The sequence below is a fragment of the Panthera pardus genome, unplaced genomic scaffold (genome assembly GCF_024362965.1).
Source record: "Panthera pardus isolate Hobbes unplaced genomic scaffold, ASM2436296v1 HiC_scaffold_11, whole genome shotgun sequence".
In the NCBI taxonomy this organism is placed as follows: Eukaryota; Metazoa; Chordata; class Mammalia; order Carnivora; family Felidae; genus Panthera; species Panthera pardus.
In genome coordinates this window covers 7,247,212-7,265,190 of record NW_026526666.1, presented here as the reverse complement: position 1 = coordinate 7,265,190, position 17,979 = coordinate 7,247,212, and the positions used below count along the sequence as shown (strand labels likewise).

The 17,979-nt window shown below is 51.6% G+C and overlaps 1 protein-coding gene and 1 long non-coding RNA gene across 2 annotated transcripts in view; one reads left to right on the top strand and one right to left on the bottom strand.

Moving 5' to 3' along the window:
• Positions 1 to 2,903: 2,903 nt before the first annotated feature.
• On the bottom strand, positions 2,904 to 4,842 carry LOC109272138 (uncharacterized). The gene is made up of 2 exons (XR_008417871.1): positions 4,550 to 4,842; positions 2,904 to 3,910 (listed from the first exon to the last, which is right to left on the bottom strand). It is a non-coding gene; the product is annotated as an uncharacterized LOC109272138 (long non-coding RNA).
• An 86-nt stretch (positions 4,843 to 4,928) lies between these two features.
• PTGFRN (prostaglandin F2 receptor inhibitor) overlaps positions 4,929 to 17,979 on the top strand; it is a 79,004-nt gene continuing 65,953 nt past the window's right edge. Inside the window, exon 1 of the mRNA XM_053890743.1 lies at positions 4,929 to 5,312. Within this exon, the coding sequence (XP_053746718.1) occupies positions 5,264 to 5,312 (49 nt within the window). The 5' untranslated portion in view covers positions 4,929 to 5,263. The remainder of the gene's footprint in view (positions 5,313 to 17,979) is intronic.

The following is a 17,979-nucleotide window of genomic DNA, read 5'->3' as shown; positions in this document are numbered from 1 at the left end:
GGGACAAAAGTCATTCAGTAAAGTACCACGAAGTGGCTGGGTGGCAAAATGCCACTCCCCATGCACCTTCCAAGGTAGACAAAATTGCAAAATGTACCCCTCTGCTAAGTGACTTGCTGAGGGGGGTTTATGAGCTACGGAGTGGATAAAAATGGGGAGATGTCCACCCAAACCGACAGCTGGGTTTTAGAATAACTTAGCTATGGGTCCTCTTCAGTAGAGAGTAGGTAGGTAGGTAGCAGGGGTAGCAATCCCAGCTTTCCACGAGAAAGCTGTGGCTGGTGCATGAATTCACCCTGTTCTCTAAGCTCCAGGGCAGACAGCCAGCCCCGCCCAAAGGGGTGGAAGTTCCAGAAAAGGGAAGAGCAGCATGGACAAAGATTTCACTTTGGAAGAGGGACTAGACAAGAGAGTTGGCTGGCCTTAGATAAATCACAGGATCTTGAGGTTGGAAAGGATTGCCTCTGAGGTCAGCTTCTCTGTCCCATCCCCCCCCACCATGCAATAATCCCCCCACAGCCTCCCTTACAGGTAGGCATTTAATGTCTGCCTGAAGGCTTTATAGAGAGAGCAGGATACCGACACGTAATGCAGCTCCCCTCATCATTGAGCTCACTCTGGTTGTGACAAACTAGGCCGATTCAGTCTCTTGGCAATTTTTACCCAGTGACTCAACATAACACCCCGAAGCAAGTCTATTCCTCCTTTGAAATGCAAAACTTCAAAATAATCAGAAGATAACTACTGAGAGCTCCCTGTTGTCCTTCTCCAAGTCTTTTGGAAGAACCTATTTCCATATTAGGTAACTCCTCTCTGGACAAGGGTTGCCAGACTCAGCAAATAAAAATACAGGATGCCTAGTTGACTTCAAGTTCTGGATAAACAAGGAATACTTTTCCCAGTATGAATGTGCTCCATGTGATATTTGGGACATACTTACCCTAAAGAAGTATTCCGTGTTTATCTGGAATTCAGTTTAACTGGGCATCCTGTAGTTGAGGTCGCATCCCTACTCTGAGTGAATTTTAGGTTGCAAATATTTTTACAATGTCGTGCCGAGAACTGGAGACCATATTCCAGTTGAGCCCTGAAGCAGAGCTCAAGTGGGGTGAGAAAGGCTGGTGGGAGGTAATGGCAAGGGGAAGGAAGGCGGACATTCAATGAGGGGTAGATCTGGTCATCTAAGAACATTTTCTCCACTATCTCCCATTCTAGCCTGAGGCCTGAGGTCACAGAGCTCAGCTCTCCGCAGGACCATGCTTAACCCAGTCCAAACAGATGAAGCCCTTACTGTCTTTAAGTTTGTCACTTGGGCATTTCGTAACATCCTCCACAGGCTCACCGGCTTTGAATGACTGTCACTCATCAGGAAACGAAGGCTTCCCCTCCCCACTCTTCCTTTCTAACTTTTAATTCCATCCTCTAATTTGATGATTAAATCTTACATTTCTTTTTGATTGGTAACCCCCTCCGTACCTTCAATGGGGGGAAAAGACACCTGCAAAGAAAACAAGAACTATGTTAACGAGAATGATTACTGGAATGGAAAGGTTGGACACCTTCCCTTGCCACTCTGCTCAAGTAGGGCCAGGGGCATCTGGAGACTGTGTGTGTGTGTGTGTGTTTGTGTGTGTGTGTGTGTGTGTGTGTGTGCGTGCGCGCGCGCGTGCGTACATGGGCTGGTGCGGATGGCATCACTAACACACCACGTGTGGGTGAATCTTAGAACAATCAGCAAATTCATTCACAGGGACCTTTTAATAATTCCATTCTTAACTTTAAATAATAGGGCGTCTTTCCTGATCTCAGCAGGAATATCTGTCAGGAGTGAGTGTGAGGACCTTCATGGGGTTTTCAGGGGGACATGCCCGAAGACAGAGAAGCGTAATCGAGAGACAAATCCTGGCTGTCTTGACCAGAGCCTCCAAGGGTCCTTTGTGATCTGGCAAAGGAAACCCAGGGTAGGACTCACCTCCTTGGGGACTGGGTGTGGGTCAGAGTTGCTGGAGAGTGAGTCTTGCCTTAGGCAAGCCCACAGATGAACCAAACTGAGAACAATTGGTTGGGGCAAAAGCCTTACCTGTATAGGAGGTTACTCACTCTGGCATAAATATCTTTCATAAGCAAAGCATCATTGGATTCCAGAGTCATGAATTAATAAATTGTGCTAGTCTGCTGCAGGTGTTCTGTTTCTTCAGGATTTTATCCTTTGGTAGTCAGGGCTATGCAAAGAGCAGTGGTTATGAGCAACTGTCTGGAGTTGAGTTATTAATTTACACCCATTTTCTGCAACAAAACGGCTGACTTGGGCTGACTCTCATGACACAGCTCACTGCCCGCTACCAACAGGCTATCCACTTCCGTCATCATTCTGCCTGCCCTGCCTGGGCAGTCTTATTTATTATTTCCATTTCAACTACTAACCACTGCTATTTCCATGATTGAAAATGCACCATTAATTTAATAACACCTGGGGGTGGAGAGGGGAGGGGTGGGGAGAAGAATCCCTATCATGTTAAATATACAACATCTATTATAAGCACATCCCTACACCTCACAGCTAAAGACCTCCCAATCATTCGAAACTCATTTCACAGACATACTCTCTGATCAGCTTTATTTGACAACTTTTCCTGGGACCGACCACTCCCTGTGTCACACCTGCACCTCGCCTACGCTGTCACACCTTCCAAGTCATGATGCGTGGACACTAAGCACCTCAAGGGCAGGAAATGCCTTGTCCATCTCTGTATTCCCAGGGTCTAGCCCTGTGCCTGGCATTAATTCGCTGTATAAATATTTGCTGAAGACCTATCATGTGTCCACACTTGTACTTATTTGTTGAACAAAAGAGTTTTTAGCACCGACTCTTTGCTTTATTACACAAAAATACGAATAGTATGCATGTTGTACCATTTTAGTCGGCTCAAGCTGCTATGGCAAATGCCATAGACTAGGTAGCTTAAACAAAAAAAACATTTATTTATCATAGTTCTGGAGGCTTTAAGTCCAAGATCAAGCTGCTAGATAGTTTAATTCCTGGTGAGGGCCTTCTTCCTGGTTTGCAGACAGATATCATCTTGCTGTCTCTTTACATGGTGCAGAGATCTTATAAGGACACTGATTCCATTCATGAGGGCCCCATCCCATCCTCAGGACCTAATTACCCCCTAAAAGCCCCACCTCCAAATACCTTTTGGGATTAGGGCTTTAATGCATGAATTTGTGGCGGGTGGGGGCGGGGTGTAGGTACAACCATTCAGTCCATAGCACGTGCTCACTTGAATGTGACCAAGTGCCAAGACGTGTGGTCCAGACATTAAGCGCTGTGGTGGGGTTAAGAAAGGAAAAGATCCCAGCTTCTGGAGGGGCCCAGCCTTCCTCTTCTCTGTGGTTCCAGCATCTCCCAAGGCCTAACATCAGGCTTGCATTTAAGGTGGATTGAATTAAATTCAAAAACTTCCCAGAGAAATTCTAGAGGGTTCCATGGGATGGCAAGTGGAAAGGGATTTCAGGGTGGGTGAACAGAACGAAGAGCACCTCGGTGGCAAAAATGAAATAAAAATGTTTTCTTTATTGTGTTAAACTAGGATTTACCATTTTAACCGTGTTTAAGTATACAGTTCGGTGGCATTAAGACATTCATATTGTTGTGCCACCTGGGATGAATTTTTTTTAATGTTGATTTATATATTTTGAGAGAGAGAGAGCATGCATGCACATGCATGCAGGAATGGGGGGGGGGTGCAGAAGGAGGGAGGGAGACAGAATCCCAAGCAAGCTCTGTCCGCCCTGTCAGCCCCAAAAGGCTGGATCCGAAATCAAGACTGGGACGCTTAACCCACTGAGCCACCCAGGCGCTCCTTTAAGAGTCCCTTTTGGGAAGGTCCATACCTGGCTAACCACACACCTGTTAATGGAAATGATGCATCAGAGTAAAAACAGGGTTCCCCTCCCCAACCTAGGCAGTTTGTCCATTAACATCTGTGATCTGTTTTGCGTGTATTAATGAAAGGCCTTGGTGCTGGGGGGGCATGGCACGCCACGATGGTCCCTTATAGGAGCACTCTTGTGAATCACCCTTGTGAAGTGAATCACCCTTGTGAAGTTTTAAACGATGAACGCTAACAATCTTTTTTTCAATACTGTGCCTTTTGTATTCAAATTGGAAGCTCAGAACCCTATTCTAGGGAAAAAAAGAGTATTGGTAACCAGTTGTGTCCGCTTAAAGCAACACCCGTTTAGTCTTAAGAGTACATTCCATACCAAGAACTGTAGCTATTCATACATGGATTTTTGGTCTTGTTTTTTTGTCTTTTCCCCATGGGTGTATTTGTGGGAAGTGTTCTAATCAATGCCATAGGCACCCGGGAGAGGGAAGAGGCCCACCCGGCCACAGGGCGGTGAGAAGAGCCTGTGAGATCGAGGCTCTGGTCTTGCCACTAGGCCGTGAGTCCTTGGGCAGGTCACCTGAACACCAGGTCTCGGTACCACGAAGAGGTTGGAATCGGTGACCTTTAAAGTCCTCTCACCTCTGGGGAAGTCCTACCTGAACAATGTTTGGCAAGAGCACGGCGGCTTGTCGGTGGGGTGCTGGGCTGGAGACGAGCGGTGGTGGGGGTGGGGGTGGGTGGGAGGCAGCTGAGGGAACAGCAGACACGCGTGGGTGCGTCCAGAGTGGCGGGACGCGGGCTGTCGGGGAAGAGAGCTGCAACGATGGAGCTTCCAGCGGAGTCCTTCCGAGGCCAACTTTTAAAGGTCGGAGGAAAGTTGGTCGTGGGGCGGGGGCCCGAGGGGAGAGTGGGGTGGGCTCCGCCGCCTCCTCCCCTTTAAGCGGGTGGCCGGGCGCTGCCTCCGTTACCTGGAGCGGGGAGGGGCTTGGGAAAGTTTGTGTTTGTTGCTGGCAGAGCGCCGGATGGGAGGCGCGGGCGGGCGGGCGCTGCGGCTCTTCCCTTTTGCTTTCGGGAAGCGGTCGGGGCTGCGCGCTCGGCTCGGCGGGGCGGCTCCGGCGCCCGGCTCCCGGTGCCCGGCCGGCGGGAGGCGCGAGGCCGGAGGCGGGCGGGGGCAGGCGGGCGGGCGGCGCGGAGCGAGGGGCTCACGTACGGCCCAGCGCTGGGATTTCTCGGCTCGCGAGGAGAGCGGAGCAGGCGCGCGGCCCGGGCGGGGGAGCGCGGACTCTGGAGCAGCCGGAGCTGGAGGAGGAGGAGGAGGAGAGGCGGCGGGGACGCAGGAGGCGGGGGAGAGCCGCTCCCGCCCGGCGAGCATGGGGCGCCTGGCGCCGAGGCCGCTGCTGCTGGCGCTCCTGGGGCTGGGTGAGTGCACGCTCGGGGCTCGGCGGGGCGCCGGGGGCCCGGGGGAGGCTCGGCGGGGCGCAGCTGCGGCGCGCGGCCTGGGGCGCCGAGGTGCCGGGCGGCTCCCGGGAGAGGCGGCGGGGTACGCGGGCGGCGCGGGCCGGCGGGGAACGGCGCCGAGCCGCCCGGAGCGGGGCGCGAATCCGGCGGGGCCGCCCGGCCAGGCCGCGCGCCTCGCCCCACCTGTGCGGGGAGGGCGGGGGAGTGGCCCGTGGCCGGCTTCCCCCCGCCGCCCCGCAGCCCTCCCTACCTGTTGGCCGCCGGGAGCCGGCTCACCTTGAACTCCCGGCCTCGGAAGGTGCCCGCGGTCCCCAGCCGCGTCCCCAGGAGGGGGGCGGAAATATGCGCCTTTGATGTGCCCCGCCGTAGCCGAGACGGGCCGAATCGCCCCTGGCACATGCCAGCCCACGCTGAGTTGCCTTTCCAGGGATGGCAGGGAATCCGCCAACTTCCTTCTACGAAGGTCACGGGGTGGCCCAGAGCGCTACAGGAAAAATCGGTGTGCGCGTCCTTCGTCATGTTGGCGGTGGCTCGATATTCTGCCTCAGCCTTTTCCTTCAGCTCTTCTTCAAGCTGCCTAGCTGCACATTTGCACACAAAGACCTGGGAGCCGTGGCTTCTCCAACTTTTCCTACCTGTTACTTTTCTTCCCTTTCCTGTCCCCTGTCTTCCACCCTCCCCAAATCTGGGTGCCTCTGGATAATTTGGCCCAGAGCCTTCCCCCAACCCAAGGAATCTTTGGGGTGTGTGTGTGTGTTTTCTCTCCATTTTCCTTTTACCCCATACACACAGACACCATCTTCGTGTAAATCTACGTGATTATCATAGTAGGGTCATTTAACATAACCGTGCAGTTAGCAACAGTAGAAATGCATATGTTTGTTAAGTGACCACCAAGGTACCTGAGGTTCTGACCCCAGTGCTTTGATGTTCTTTAATATTCTTGGATCCCTTTGGTCTGTGTCAACCAGAACAGAAGGAGGCCTACGACCTGACCCGGGGTTCCCTTCCAAACCCCGAGAGAAGGCAGATCTGAATCATTTGCAGAATGCATGGTGTATGGTGTTTGTCCCAGCCAGGCCCCAGCTGCACACAGGGCAGATGACTACTCTGCACTTACAGGCAGAGGTCCCAGTGGAAGCCTTCCACAGCCACTCCTTTTCTGCTGACACCAGGGCCCACACTGTCCCAACCCCCACGACTCCTGCTGCTGGTGGGCCAGCCTTTCTAGCTGCTACTGGGTTTTCTTTCTTCACCTTTGAAGGCTTTTTCTATAATCCACTCCCTAAGAGACTTCGTCCAGCCATATTGCTTTAGCTGCAACCATGTGCAGAAAGCTTCCAGATCTTTCACTTAGTTTTGTAGCATGCCTTGTATGGTCTCGGATCCTAAGGCTTTCCCCTTCACGCCAGGACCCTTGAAGTTCTCTGCTGTGATAGTCCATACCCGTTAATGGACTGATGTATCAGGATCAAACCAAGCCATGGCCCATGGTTGGTTGCACAGATTGTGCACTGCACAACTCTAGGCCACGTTATTCACATTGTAGCCAATGTGAGTGACTCCCCCTAGAGTTGTGCAGTTTACAACCTGTGCACCAGCTCAGATGGTGGGCTCAGGTGGAAGTTTGAAAAGAGTGCCCTTGGGTGTAACTACATCGAGGGAAAGGCAAAGGGAGAAAAGAGATTGGCAAGAGCAAAAATAGAAATGGGGAAAGCACAGCTTGTAGAAGTCTTGGTTATATGTGTCCCAGTGTATCCTGTGCTGGTTGGGCATTTCGTGTTAATTATACGTGAACGTCTATGGTGTTACCAGCTAGTGCCTTTTCCTCTAACAGCTCCTGAGCTTGGTATTCCAGATGATAGCTCTGCCCTACAGCATCACACTCGCTGTGGCTTCGTTGTGACCTCTGGGAAGCCCTCCATGCTGTACTGGCTCCAGAAACTTAATATGTTGATGAACAAGCTCATCTTTCCTCTTGTGTTGCATCCTGGTGTAATCTTGCTGTCACTGCTCTTTTTTGACCTCTGTGTTCACACAGTCCCTCGATTTTGTGGCTTTTTTCCCCTAGCACAGACTCCAGCTTCTTCCCATTCTTCTTGTTTCTGCAGCTACTATCCTACTAGCCCAGGTTCTGATAGTTCCCCCCACAGATAACTTCTGACATCTTCCTGGTTGACCTTTTCCTCCAACCTCCCTTCTCAGTTCATCATTGTCCAGAAGGTTCGTTTTTGGGGGTCCCACCTGTGCTCATTGGTTCTTTATGATTTTTTTCCTCCAAGGCTGCTATGCCCCTTGTGGTCTCTTCTCTCTGATTTTCCCTCTGAATCAAATACTTCATTCTAGGTAATGTTTGCTGTCCTTTGCATAGAATGTATGTGAACCTTCTGGACTTTCTATTTCCCATGGCCTAGGAATGTTTTTCCTGCTTCTCCCCTCTCGCCTGTGTATTCCCTTTCCCCCTAAAACTCGCTTCCTCCATGAAATTTTCCTACGTCTGCCTCTCCGTGATCACATCAGAATCCACTCAGCTTCGCAGAGAAGGCTTTCACTTCTGTTGCCTGCGTCTGACCCGTCTTGTCCATCCATTCAAATACAGCATTTCTCGAATACCCATTAGAGCCCACAGAACGTCCCAGATGGATGCCTCATGGAGTGGTCGGTGCGGGTGGATGGACAAATAATGAAACAGCTAACTATAAGACAGAATGAAATACCTGACAGAGGAACCATGTGCTGGTAGGAAGCAAGGAAGAGGATGATTAATTTTGACTTGGGGTTGGGGTTGATTTTGCTGAAGAGGTGACATTTGAGCTGAGCCTTGAGGATAATTAGAATTTTGAAAGAAGGGGTAGGAGAGCATTCCAGGAAATGCACACTTGTGGGAAGGCATCAAGTTCAGATGAGTGAGAGTGTGTGGCTGCTTCAGGAAGGGCAGGGAAGCTCCTTGGAGCTGGAGGGAGGAGGAACAGGTGGGAGGGGAAAGGTGGGTGTGGGGTAGGTCCTGAAGGCTTTCTGTGCTGTGCTGAGAAGTCTGGGCTTCGAGGGATGGGTTTGTTGGCCTCATGGGTGTATTCTCCAGTCGTGTCACTTATTTATCTCACTGTATATAATTGTCTGTTTCTGGGCTAAATCCCCACCCTGATTATAACCCTAGAGCCAGGGACCATGGTCATCTTGTTCACTGTAGTATCCTTACTACTAACAGGGCACCTGGCCCATAGTAGGTATTTGGTAAGTGTTGGCTGACTGAATGAATACACGTATATATCCCTCAATCTGTGGGTAATGGGTAGCCATTAAAAGCTTTCAGGGTAAGGGGCGCCTGGGTGGCTCAGTCGGTTAAGTGCTGACTTCAGCTTAGGTCATGATCTTGTGGTTTGTGAGTTTGAGCCCCGCGTCGGGCTCTGTGCTGACAGCTTGGAGCCTGGAGCCTGCTTTGGACTCTGTCTCCCTCTCTCTCTCGAAAACAAAATAAACATTAAAAAAAAAAAACAAAGATCTCAGGGTGAGAGGAACACAACATGGGGATGTATTCGAGGAGGTATGTCTTGCTAACACACAGCATGGATTAGAGAGTGAAAGGTACAAAGATCTGGGGAGGGATTCAGATATTCTTCATGTGTGTCTTTAAAGAAAGGAATAACTTGCAAATCCATCGAAATCGTTTTTAAATGACAAAAGCATTACATCTATATTTTAAAATTCAAATAGGATAGAAGAATTTTGTACTAATTAGGCCAGACTGCTTTAAGAAAGATTCTCGAAGCATAGTGGTTCAAACGATATAGAAGTGTCTTTCCAAACAGTCCCAAGGGGATGTTAAAGGTATCCCTGCCCCTCGCAGCCCTTCTGGCACCCTGGCTGATGGCAGTCCCCTGTCTTCAGCCCACCTAATGTCAGCTTGGTTGTCACCATCACTGTGCCAGCCCCATATTGAGGAAAGATCATAGAGGAGAACACCTGGGGGTTTCATAGCCCAGGCTTGGAAGGGGCGCTCATCATTTCTGTACACATTCCATTCAAGAGAACTTGGTCTGGTCACCCTAGCTGCAAGGGAAGCTGAGAAAAAGTGGCCTGGCAGCAATGGAGTGCCAGCTGCTGTGGAAGAGAAGAGTGGATTTGGCTGGGGCGGGGGGGGGGGGGGGGGGGGGGGGGGATGGGGGGAGGACCAGCAGTCTCTGTCAGTTACAAAGGATGTAAGGTAAAAAGCAAATATGCCCACCCTTGCATGGCCCAAGCTCAGCCACTCACATGATGTGCGTGTGTCCATATACTGAATGTTTCATTGGTTCTTGTTGTTTCTTTTTAAAAAAAATTTTTTTAACGTTTGTTTATTTTTGAGACAGAGAGAGACAGTGTGAGTGAGGGGAGGGGCAGAGAGAGAGGGAGACACGGAATCCGAAGCAGGCTCCAGGCTCTGAGCTGTCATCACAGAGCCCGACGCGGGGCTCAGACCCATCGACTGCGAGGTCATGACCTGAGCCAAGGTCGGACACTCAACCGACCGAGCCACCCAGGCGCCCCGGTTCTTTTCGTTTCTGTAGAGGGCTCTGCACGTGACAGTAACGATATTTGCTGTTTCTAGAGCGCATATCAAGCATCAGGTTTTATTGTGCATTCTCTTACTGAATCCTCACAATACGTTGAGAAAGGTGCTGTTCTTTTCCCCATGTTGCACACGAGGAAACTGACTTCCCGTGTCCCGAGTCATTCAGCTGTTCCATGGTGGAGCCAGGATTTGATCACTGGAGTCCACTGTGCCTGTTACCATGGAAAAGTTGACCGATGTTCGCCATCACCTTATGCTGTTTGTTGCTTGAGATTAGTTTCGCCAGAAAAGGGCGGCAGCATTTGGACACTCGGAGCGCAGTCAAACAGAGGAGGGTCTGGGACAAGTGCAGTCCAAGTGCAATTCCTGAAGGGGCCGTCGCAGGAGCCACCTCCCAAATGTGGCAACTCTGCAACCCTTAGCAGGTCACCAGGGACCCAAGGGCAACTTCCTCCAGAAAGCATGGGAGGAGGGGAAGGCTGGCAGGAGGAACCTAGTGAATGCATCCAGCTTAACGGTCTTTGAAGTGCCGTGGCCTTCAGAGATTCCTTGGCACTCATTTTAGCCTTGTTAACAGAATTCCTGTATCTGCCAAGCTGATTAATGCCTGCCCTGGCTATAATTATTCTTATTAGCCTGCTGAATAGGAAGCCTAGTTGTCAGTGATGGCTCCTTACAAGGCGGTCCGGCCGGTCGGCATTCGTATGACTATTTTGTTTTAGCGTTTTTTTTCCCCCCCGTAGATTGAACATACATTTTCATATCGGCACGGTGTGTGGAAGTCCCAGAAGCTGTGTGCTTGTCCGGCAGTGTGTCTGCATCTCACTTTATATCAAATGCAGCTGGGGGGAACCTGTCAGGGCACTTCGTAGCCGGTCAGTTTAATTGCCTTGCTTCCTTAAAGGCAGGGGAGCAAGGCCATATGACTCTGTGCCTTGGGAAAATAACTTGAACTGGCAAAGACGCTTCATAATTTATCTTCTGGAAAAGGCGAAGTGCTGCAGTTGGCACAGTCAGTGGTTTTTAGGTCTTGGAATAATCACTCCCCCCTCCCCCCCCCCCCCCCCAACTGTAGAGTCTTTGCAAAGCACCAGAATGAGACCCGGTCGTTAACGCAGTTGCGGACCGGCAATGTGATTTCCCGGAGACTAGAGATAATGGCACCGTGTACACGTTTGTGTTCTTCGAATGCTGATTTCTCCACAATGCTCCCTAAGTGTTTGTGTGAGATTATGGAGTCGCTCAGCAGCATGATTCAAGTTTAAGTATGATGTTTCTGGGACCTTAATTGCATCCTGCTTTGCACCTTTATAAGCAGCTGGAACGTGAGCATTTGCATCATTCGGGATATTTCAGGGGAGTCGAGAAACACTGGCTAGGGTTGCTGTGTCTCAGATGAATTTTTCTCGGCACTGCGAAGGACAGGATTACGTTGAAGGGTTCAGGACGCATTTCAGAATGGGTGCTCCCTTTGAATCCTAATGAAATAGAAGCAGTGTGCAGATGGTTGGGTTACTTCTCAGACCTTCAAAGTGGCACCAAGGGGCGCCTGGGTGGCTCAGTCGGTTAAGCGTCCGACATCGGCTCAGGTCATGATCTCGCGGTCTGTGGGTTCGAGCCCCGCGTCGGGCTCTGTGCCGACAGCTCAGAGCCTGGAGCCTGCTTCAGATTCTATGCCCCTCTCTCTGCCCCTCCCCCACTCGTGCTCTGTCTCTCTCTGTCTCTCAATAATAAAGAAAACATTTAAAAAAATTTTTAAAATAGAAGTGACACCAAGCCAAGAATGTCCTGGTAACGATTCTTCTCCATCCTTATGTAGAGCGGGACTGGGCCAGAACTTCGCAGCCTGTCGGCCATGGTAAGAGGAGCCAGTGTCATGATGCAGATGCTCTCAGCCCCCGGAGCCCACAGGTCGGAGCTGCCTCTAAACCAGACGCCCTGTTTACTGAAGAAGGCCCTGCAGATATTATCACTTCCCGTGTGCGCTCCGGTTTGACCGCGATTGCTAGTTGTCTCTTACCGGTGAACCACAACCCTTTCGCCCCGTTCTGGCCTTGGGAGGTGCTGTTTGAAGGTGGAAATTGAGCAGTCCAGTGACCTGGTGAGAGGTCACTTATCCATTCAGTGACTACTGAGAGCGTGCACACTCCTCGGCCCAGGCATTGTTTTGACTGCCGATTGCACAGTGAACCGAGCTGACTCAGGTCTGCCGTCCCTCGGGTGGGACGGGATGCATGGGTGTGTGGTGGGTGGTGTCCCCACAGGGTGCAGCACCTCCTGGATGATGGAGGTGAGGGTCAAGGACATGCAGCCGGGGATGGCAGCAGCTAGGGAGCAGGACCAGGAAAGGAGAGTTCTAGAAGGAATAGTCAGGGCTGGAGGAAGATCCAGGAGAGCCCCCTGCCAGAAGCAAGCAGAGAGGGTTTGAGGAGACCCGCTATGGGGGTTGGTCAAATGCTGCTGAAAATGCAGGAAGATCAAGGCGAAGAGAAGCCTTGGATTGCGAGATTGTGATTCTGACCCAACAGTGAAGGACGAGGTGGAATCGCCGACGTCGAGGAGTGAGTGAAGTGGGACCGCCATAGCAGGTGCCACAGCCCACCTTTTCAGGGTGTTGCCTGCTGGGAGGCCAGGCTGAGCGGGGCGGAGGGCTGCTACAGGATGATTGCTGGGGCTGCACTCCAGGGACGGGAGGCAGCAGGGTGGGAGGCTTCCAGAGCGCCCTGGCCTTGGAGGTCGGAGTGCCAGGCAGTCTCCCCGAGAGGAGGGAAGGGCGAGGTGGAGGGGGGATGTGCAGGGAGCATTGTGGCACGGGAACCATGGGCTCGGCCACGCTTGCAGCCTTTTTAGCCTGAAGAGTGGTCACAGAGTCCCCAGACATGCCCGATAGAGGTTGTCCGTGTGTTCCCTTTCTCTGCACAAACTGAAAGTGTTTCCCGTGTTCCTCTGGACGTCTTCTTCCATGTTGATTGGTGGAATTAGCCTCCTTTCTGATGGCTGCTTTTAGACCTTCAGCTGCTAGGTGGGACTTCCAGCACAGGGACTTTGTGGCCATTTTTATAACCCATCTTTATCTCATGCTCACCGGCTAAGAAGATTTCAGCAGTTTGTATTCCATGTGCTTTTTCTAAACTCTTTCTGCTCTCGGAAATCACTTCATGGAGGCCAAGTAGGGATCAGGCTTTGGAATGTGCCCTTTAGCAGCCCTCCAACATCGGACGGGTTTCTTCACCTCTCTGACCTTGGCTTCTACATCTGTCAAGTGGGACTAATATCTCGCTCGCAGGTTTGTCATGAAGATAAAAATCTAGAAAAATGCAAACACTACACTTTCTGTGCTCCTTAGACCTTTGCTACTCAAAGTGGGGTTCAGGGACCGGCTGCGTTGGTGGCATCAGGGAGAATCTCAGGGCCTGCACTCCAGTCTGTGGAGTCAGAGTCTGTGTTTTAACCGGATCCCCAGGGGATTCAAATGCCTGCTAAAGTTTGAGAAGCACTGGCCTGGAAGAGAGCTTGGCATGTATCTGGTGGCCTTGGCTTCCCTTGGTGAGCTCTGTCTGAGGCAAAGGCTGTGGTCAGGGTTAGAGCTAGAAGTGAGCTGGGGTGGGCTCTATGGGAATGTGACAGGCGCTCAGTTGGCCACGAAGGATGCGGTTCACGTAGGTCTGTTGTGGTGGCAATTATATCGCGTCCAGGTGTTGTAGGGAAAAGGCAGGATCCTGTGACTAGCAGGAGTTGGGGGCTGGAGAGCAGGTATGCCAGGGAGAAGCCAATATGGGGATTATTCCTCCCTAAGAAATTCCTCCCTACCTCTTACATAGCACTTAGTTTGTGCCCGGCACTGCACTTACCGTATATGAAGTCCTTTAGCAAGCTTCAGAACCCATGAGGCAGGTGCTGTTACCACCCCCATTTGAGAGATGATAACACTGAGTCGCAGAGACATGGAGCAAACTGCTCCAGGTTACGGGCAGTGGCGGAGCTGCTGGGATTCAAGCCCACACTGCCTGGCTCCAGAGTCTGGGCGTGTTACCACAGTAGGCTGTTCTGCTTCTCTGTGTCAGTACAGATATGCAGAGTCTGACCTGGGTTGGAAAACAGACAGAGGAATTGATACAATTAGCCAAAATGTGATAACATGTGTTTCCTTGTCTTTTAAAACAGCAGGTGCAGATTCTGGCCCTGATCTTCCACTCACTAGTTTTGTGACCTTGGACAAGTTGCTGACTAGCTCTTAGCCTCAGTCCAGTAAGGCCTGGGCTAGCTGATCCCAAAGGCCCCCTTCCATCTCCAGAACTGCTGGAATCCGCGCTGACCCCTGCTGGCGGCCATATGGGCTGCTTGGTCCAGCCCTGGGGTCCCTGGCTCCTAGCCTATCTTCCCCAGCTCTCCTCCTGTCTATAGCCTGCGCCTCTCACCTCTCACCTGCCTGGCACCTTTCCACAGAGGGACGGCTGGGGACCCAGAGGGCTCTGGGAATTGTTTGTTGTTCTGTGTCCGTGTTGGTAACTGCTTCCTCCTTCCAGACCACTTCCCGTGCTGGGAAACAGGGTATCTTTCCCTGTGGTTCTTGAGGTCACGGAGGTATCCCAACCACCAGGCCAACTGCGCCTTCAGACGGACTTTCTGGGAGAAGTTGCAGAAACCGTAAAACCAATTAGGCATTTCTAGATGGCGGACATTTTCTTATTACCGATTCGGTTGTTTGCAAGTGTTGTTGAGGAAATCAGCCATTAGTGAGTGAGTCGGGGTGGAGATAATCAAGTCTCAGCCCTCAGAAATGTGACTTGTGTTTTCTTCCACATTTAGCCTTCCAATCTAGGAGAGAGCCTGGGAGACGGTTACTTTGCATAGACTCTCTTTTTCCTAACAGTCTCCACCCCATAGTGAGAAGAGACAAAGACATCTTTAAATGTGTCCACATATCGACACTAGTTTGGATTTTCCACTTGCCTAAAGGATAAGAGGGTCGAAATTCCGACATTTCCAATCAAGAGCCTTAACTGGCTCAGAAATGTGTTTCTCGTGTGTGGGGACTTTCTTCCTTTTCATTCTGTTAGTCTGAAGGAGGAAGGTAAAAACGACGTTGAATGTGATAGCAACGAAAAGGGTGTACCCGGAGGACCTCCGTGTTGTTGCTGTGGCCTTGGTCTTTGCTGCGTCCTGGCTGCCTTGAGATGTAATGTGTGCTGCTGACCTAACAGTGCTCCTCACTCATCTTGGATGTGGAGATTTTCCCAGGCTTACCAGGAGCCTTCCAGGAGTGAGTTCTTGCATGTGTTTGAAGGTGAAGGGCTGGCTCGTGCGGTATGAATGCACCGTCCCCCAGGATGTCCTAAGAGCGGACTGCCAGCCGATTTGGTGTCTGTCCAGTGCGCTGCCGCTCTGCTTCTGTTGCGGCGAGGACTTCAGAAAGCGAAGCCAAGCCACTTTGGGCATGGCGATTCATTTTTCCATTTTCCGAAGGCTGGCACATCCAAATGTTTTCTTATTTATTACAGGGCACCGTAGTCCGTCATCTTCGACTGAGGAATCCGTGCAGTAAGCCTGAAGCTCAGGCCACGGTGCCTAGCCCAGAGCCTGGCATGTGGCGGGCCCCTGGATTGCGCAAAGTGGTGGCGGTTGTGGATAAATGATTTGTGCCCAGTTGCTACCCTACTCTGCCGTATGAGACGTTCCTGCTTTTCCTCGGGAGCTTACCTTTTAGTGCTTCAGCAGCACTTAGGGACTATTTACTGTGTTTCCGACACTGGGAAATTACAAAGGAACTAGGAAAGGGGGGGCCAACGTGGAGACGGAACCCGTTATAACAGAGTGGATCGCCGGTGCTTTTGAAACGTCGAAGTGGCTGAATCATTAGATAGCTGTGCATATGGGGCTGTCAGGATCCCAGGGACAAAAGCGAGGCCAGGAGCTGTTATTATGGAAAGGCTCCACGGAGCAGGTGGGACTAGAAAGCACTTTGAGCCAGGAGCAGGCAGAGCATTTCAAGTTAGGAAAATGACCCGCACAGTGTCTCAGAGGTGGGAGTAGATCGGTGTCGTGCCGGTTGGCATTCCGTCCGGGAATTAGCTGACTTAAACTGGAACGGTACAAGAGACCTCAGGGGATGTGGATATTAAGCTCTGAGGAGGGGAGGTTGGCGGAGAGGACGAATGTGAGCAAAGTCACCCTGAGAGGTGTTGTCTGTGCCCACATAGCAGCTCAGAGCCCACGTGCATAAGGCTGGTGAGGTCTGCTGGGGCTTGCAGGGAGCTCGCCTGCTAAATTAAGGTGGTAAGTCAGGCCCTAATCCTATTCTGGGTTGTTTCCTACAAGGAAAATGGCTCACAAAACAATTACTGATGTTCCCCATAGGTGGTCGATCAGAACATTTCTTCAAAGGACTAACACCTGATAAGAGACACAGATACCTCGTAGAGGAGAGAAGGGGGATTTTAGATGCTTTTCTCTGGAAACCCAGTTTATGCAACTGCGTGGTCCGTTCATCAGAGCCCCCGCTTTAATAACAATTTATCCCGCAAATAAGCGTGCAGTCGAAACACCAGGATGAGTCTCAGCTCAAGGGTTGTACCTCGTGCAGTCGAAACACCAGGATGAGTCTCAGCTCAAGTGTTGTACCTGGCTCGTAAGTGGCAGAGGAGGGAGCTGTGTGGGCGCATCTCCGGAATATCATAGCGGTGTAGCAAGGTGGGGGTATACTGCCCAGTTGTAGCCTCAGGATCCACGAGCCTTACGGCAGTTAACCCCAAGGCCGGGTGTGAGTTTGGTCCTAAGGAAACAGCAGTGCTCACACGAGCTCTGTGTCCTGTCCAGCACGTTCATCGAAGGCATCCGGGCCTCAGAACAGACAAGTGTGAAAACGGAACCCGTGATCGTTTTCCCCAGTCACCCTCACTCCATGCCCTTAGGAACCGACTCTACAGCCTATGTATGCAGTGCCCCTCTTCTGTTCATATGTCATCTTGGAATTAATTCCATTTGTTTGAGTCTCTGGGGCTCAGGTCAAGCCTTGCTGCCCTGAGAGAGGATGACACGTTCTGATCCAGGATGAGGCTGCCTGTAGCACATTCCTTTGTCATTGGCTCTCGTTGAGCCATGTTCCTTCACAGCACAGCCATCAATTGATGGTCTGTTTATTAGGAAGGGTTTTATCTCACCCCAGCTGGAAGGCCCGTGAAAACGGGACGGTGTCCGTTTTTGTTTACCCCGGCGTGTAGGCATGCAAGCCTGCGGACGATTAGATTAGTGTGTGTGCTTAGAAAACGTCTGTAGATATCTTGCATATATACGTGTGCAAATAGCGTGTGTACTGTAGAGGGCATGTACCGCACCTCTGTGAGATGCACATGTAAAATCTGTGTTGTGGAACCTTAATCACAGGATTCAGAGGTGACCTGTGTGTCCTCTCTTTTGTACGCGTGCTTGCGGTCTCTTTTTGTGACTACCACAGTATTTCTGTGGACTTGCCTGTGACTCCATTTCTAGGACAGAGGGCTGTGGAGTGGGCTAGGAGAAAATGGAGTCCACACGTGAAAAAGAAGGGACGGGAAAGCCTCCAGTCTTGCTTAGGAGGTTTTCCTCAGTTTTTTTCCTTGGCAGCTGGTGTGGAGGACCGACGACTCGTGGGCTCTGGCTATTGTCTTTCCGCCACCTCCACCCCTTCCTCCCTTTGTGGGGTTGACACAACCTCTCCCATCCCCAACTGGCATCTCCTCCCTTCCTGGGCTTCCTCGTGCTCACAGCGTGGAGAAGCAGGCTTCTCTACTCCCAGTGCGAGCCTCAGGGGCCCCGTGGCGGGGTCAGTCCAGACCACAGCCCGCGGGCCTGTCACCCCTGCTCCGGCCAGCAGCCAGCTCTGGCCACGTCTGAGGGAAGGGGCAGTGTGCTGCTGCCTGCGGCCCGTGGCTCGCCCCTCTGTTTGCCTCCTTCGTAACTACTACTTCCTCTCCACCCTGTGCCAGGCGTTACTCTAGAGCTCTGGGCACATAGGGATGTAGACACAGTCCCTTGACCCCTGTAGCTGCCAGTCTAGATGTGGAGGCGTGACCCACACACGGGAAGCGAGGTGACGTT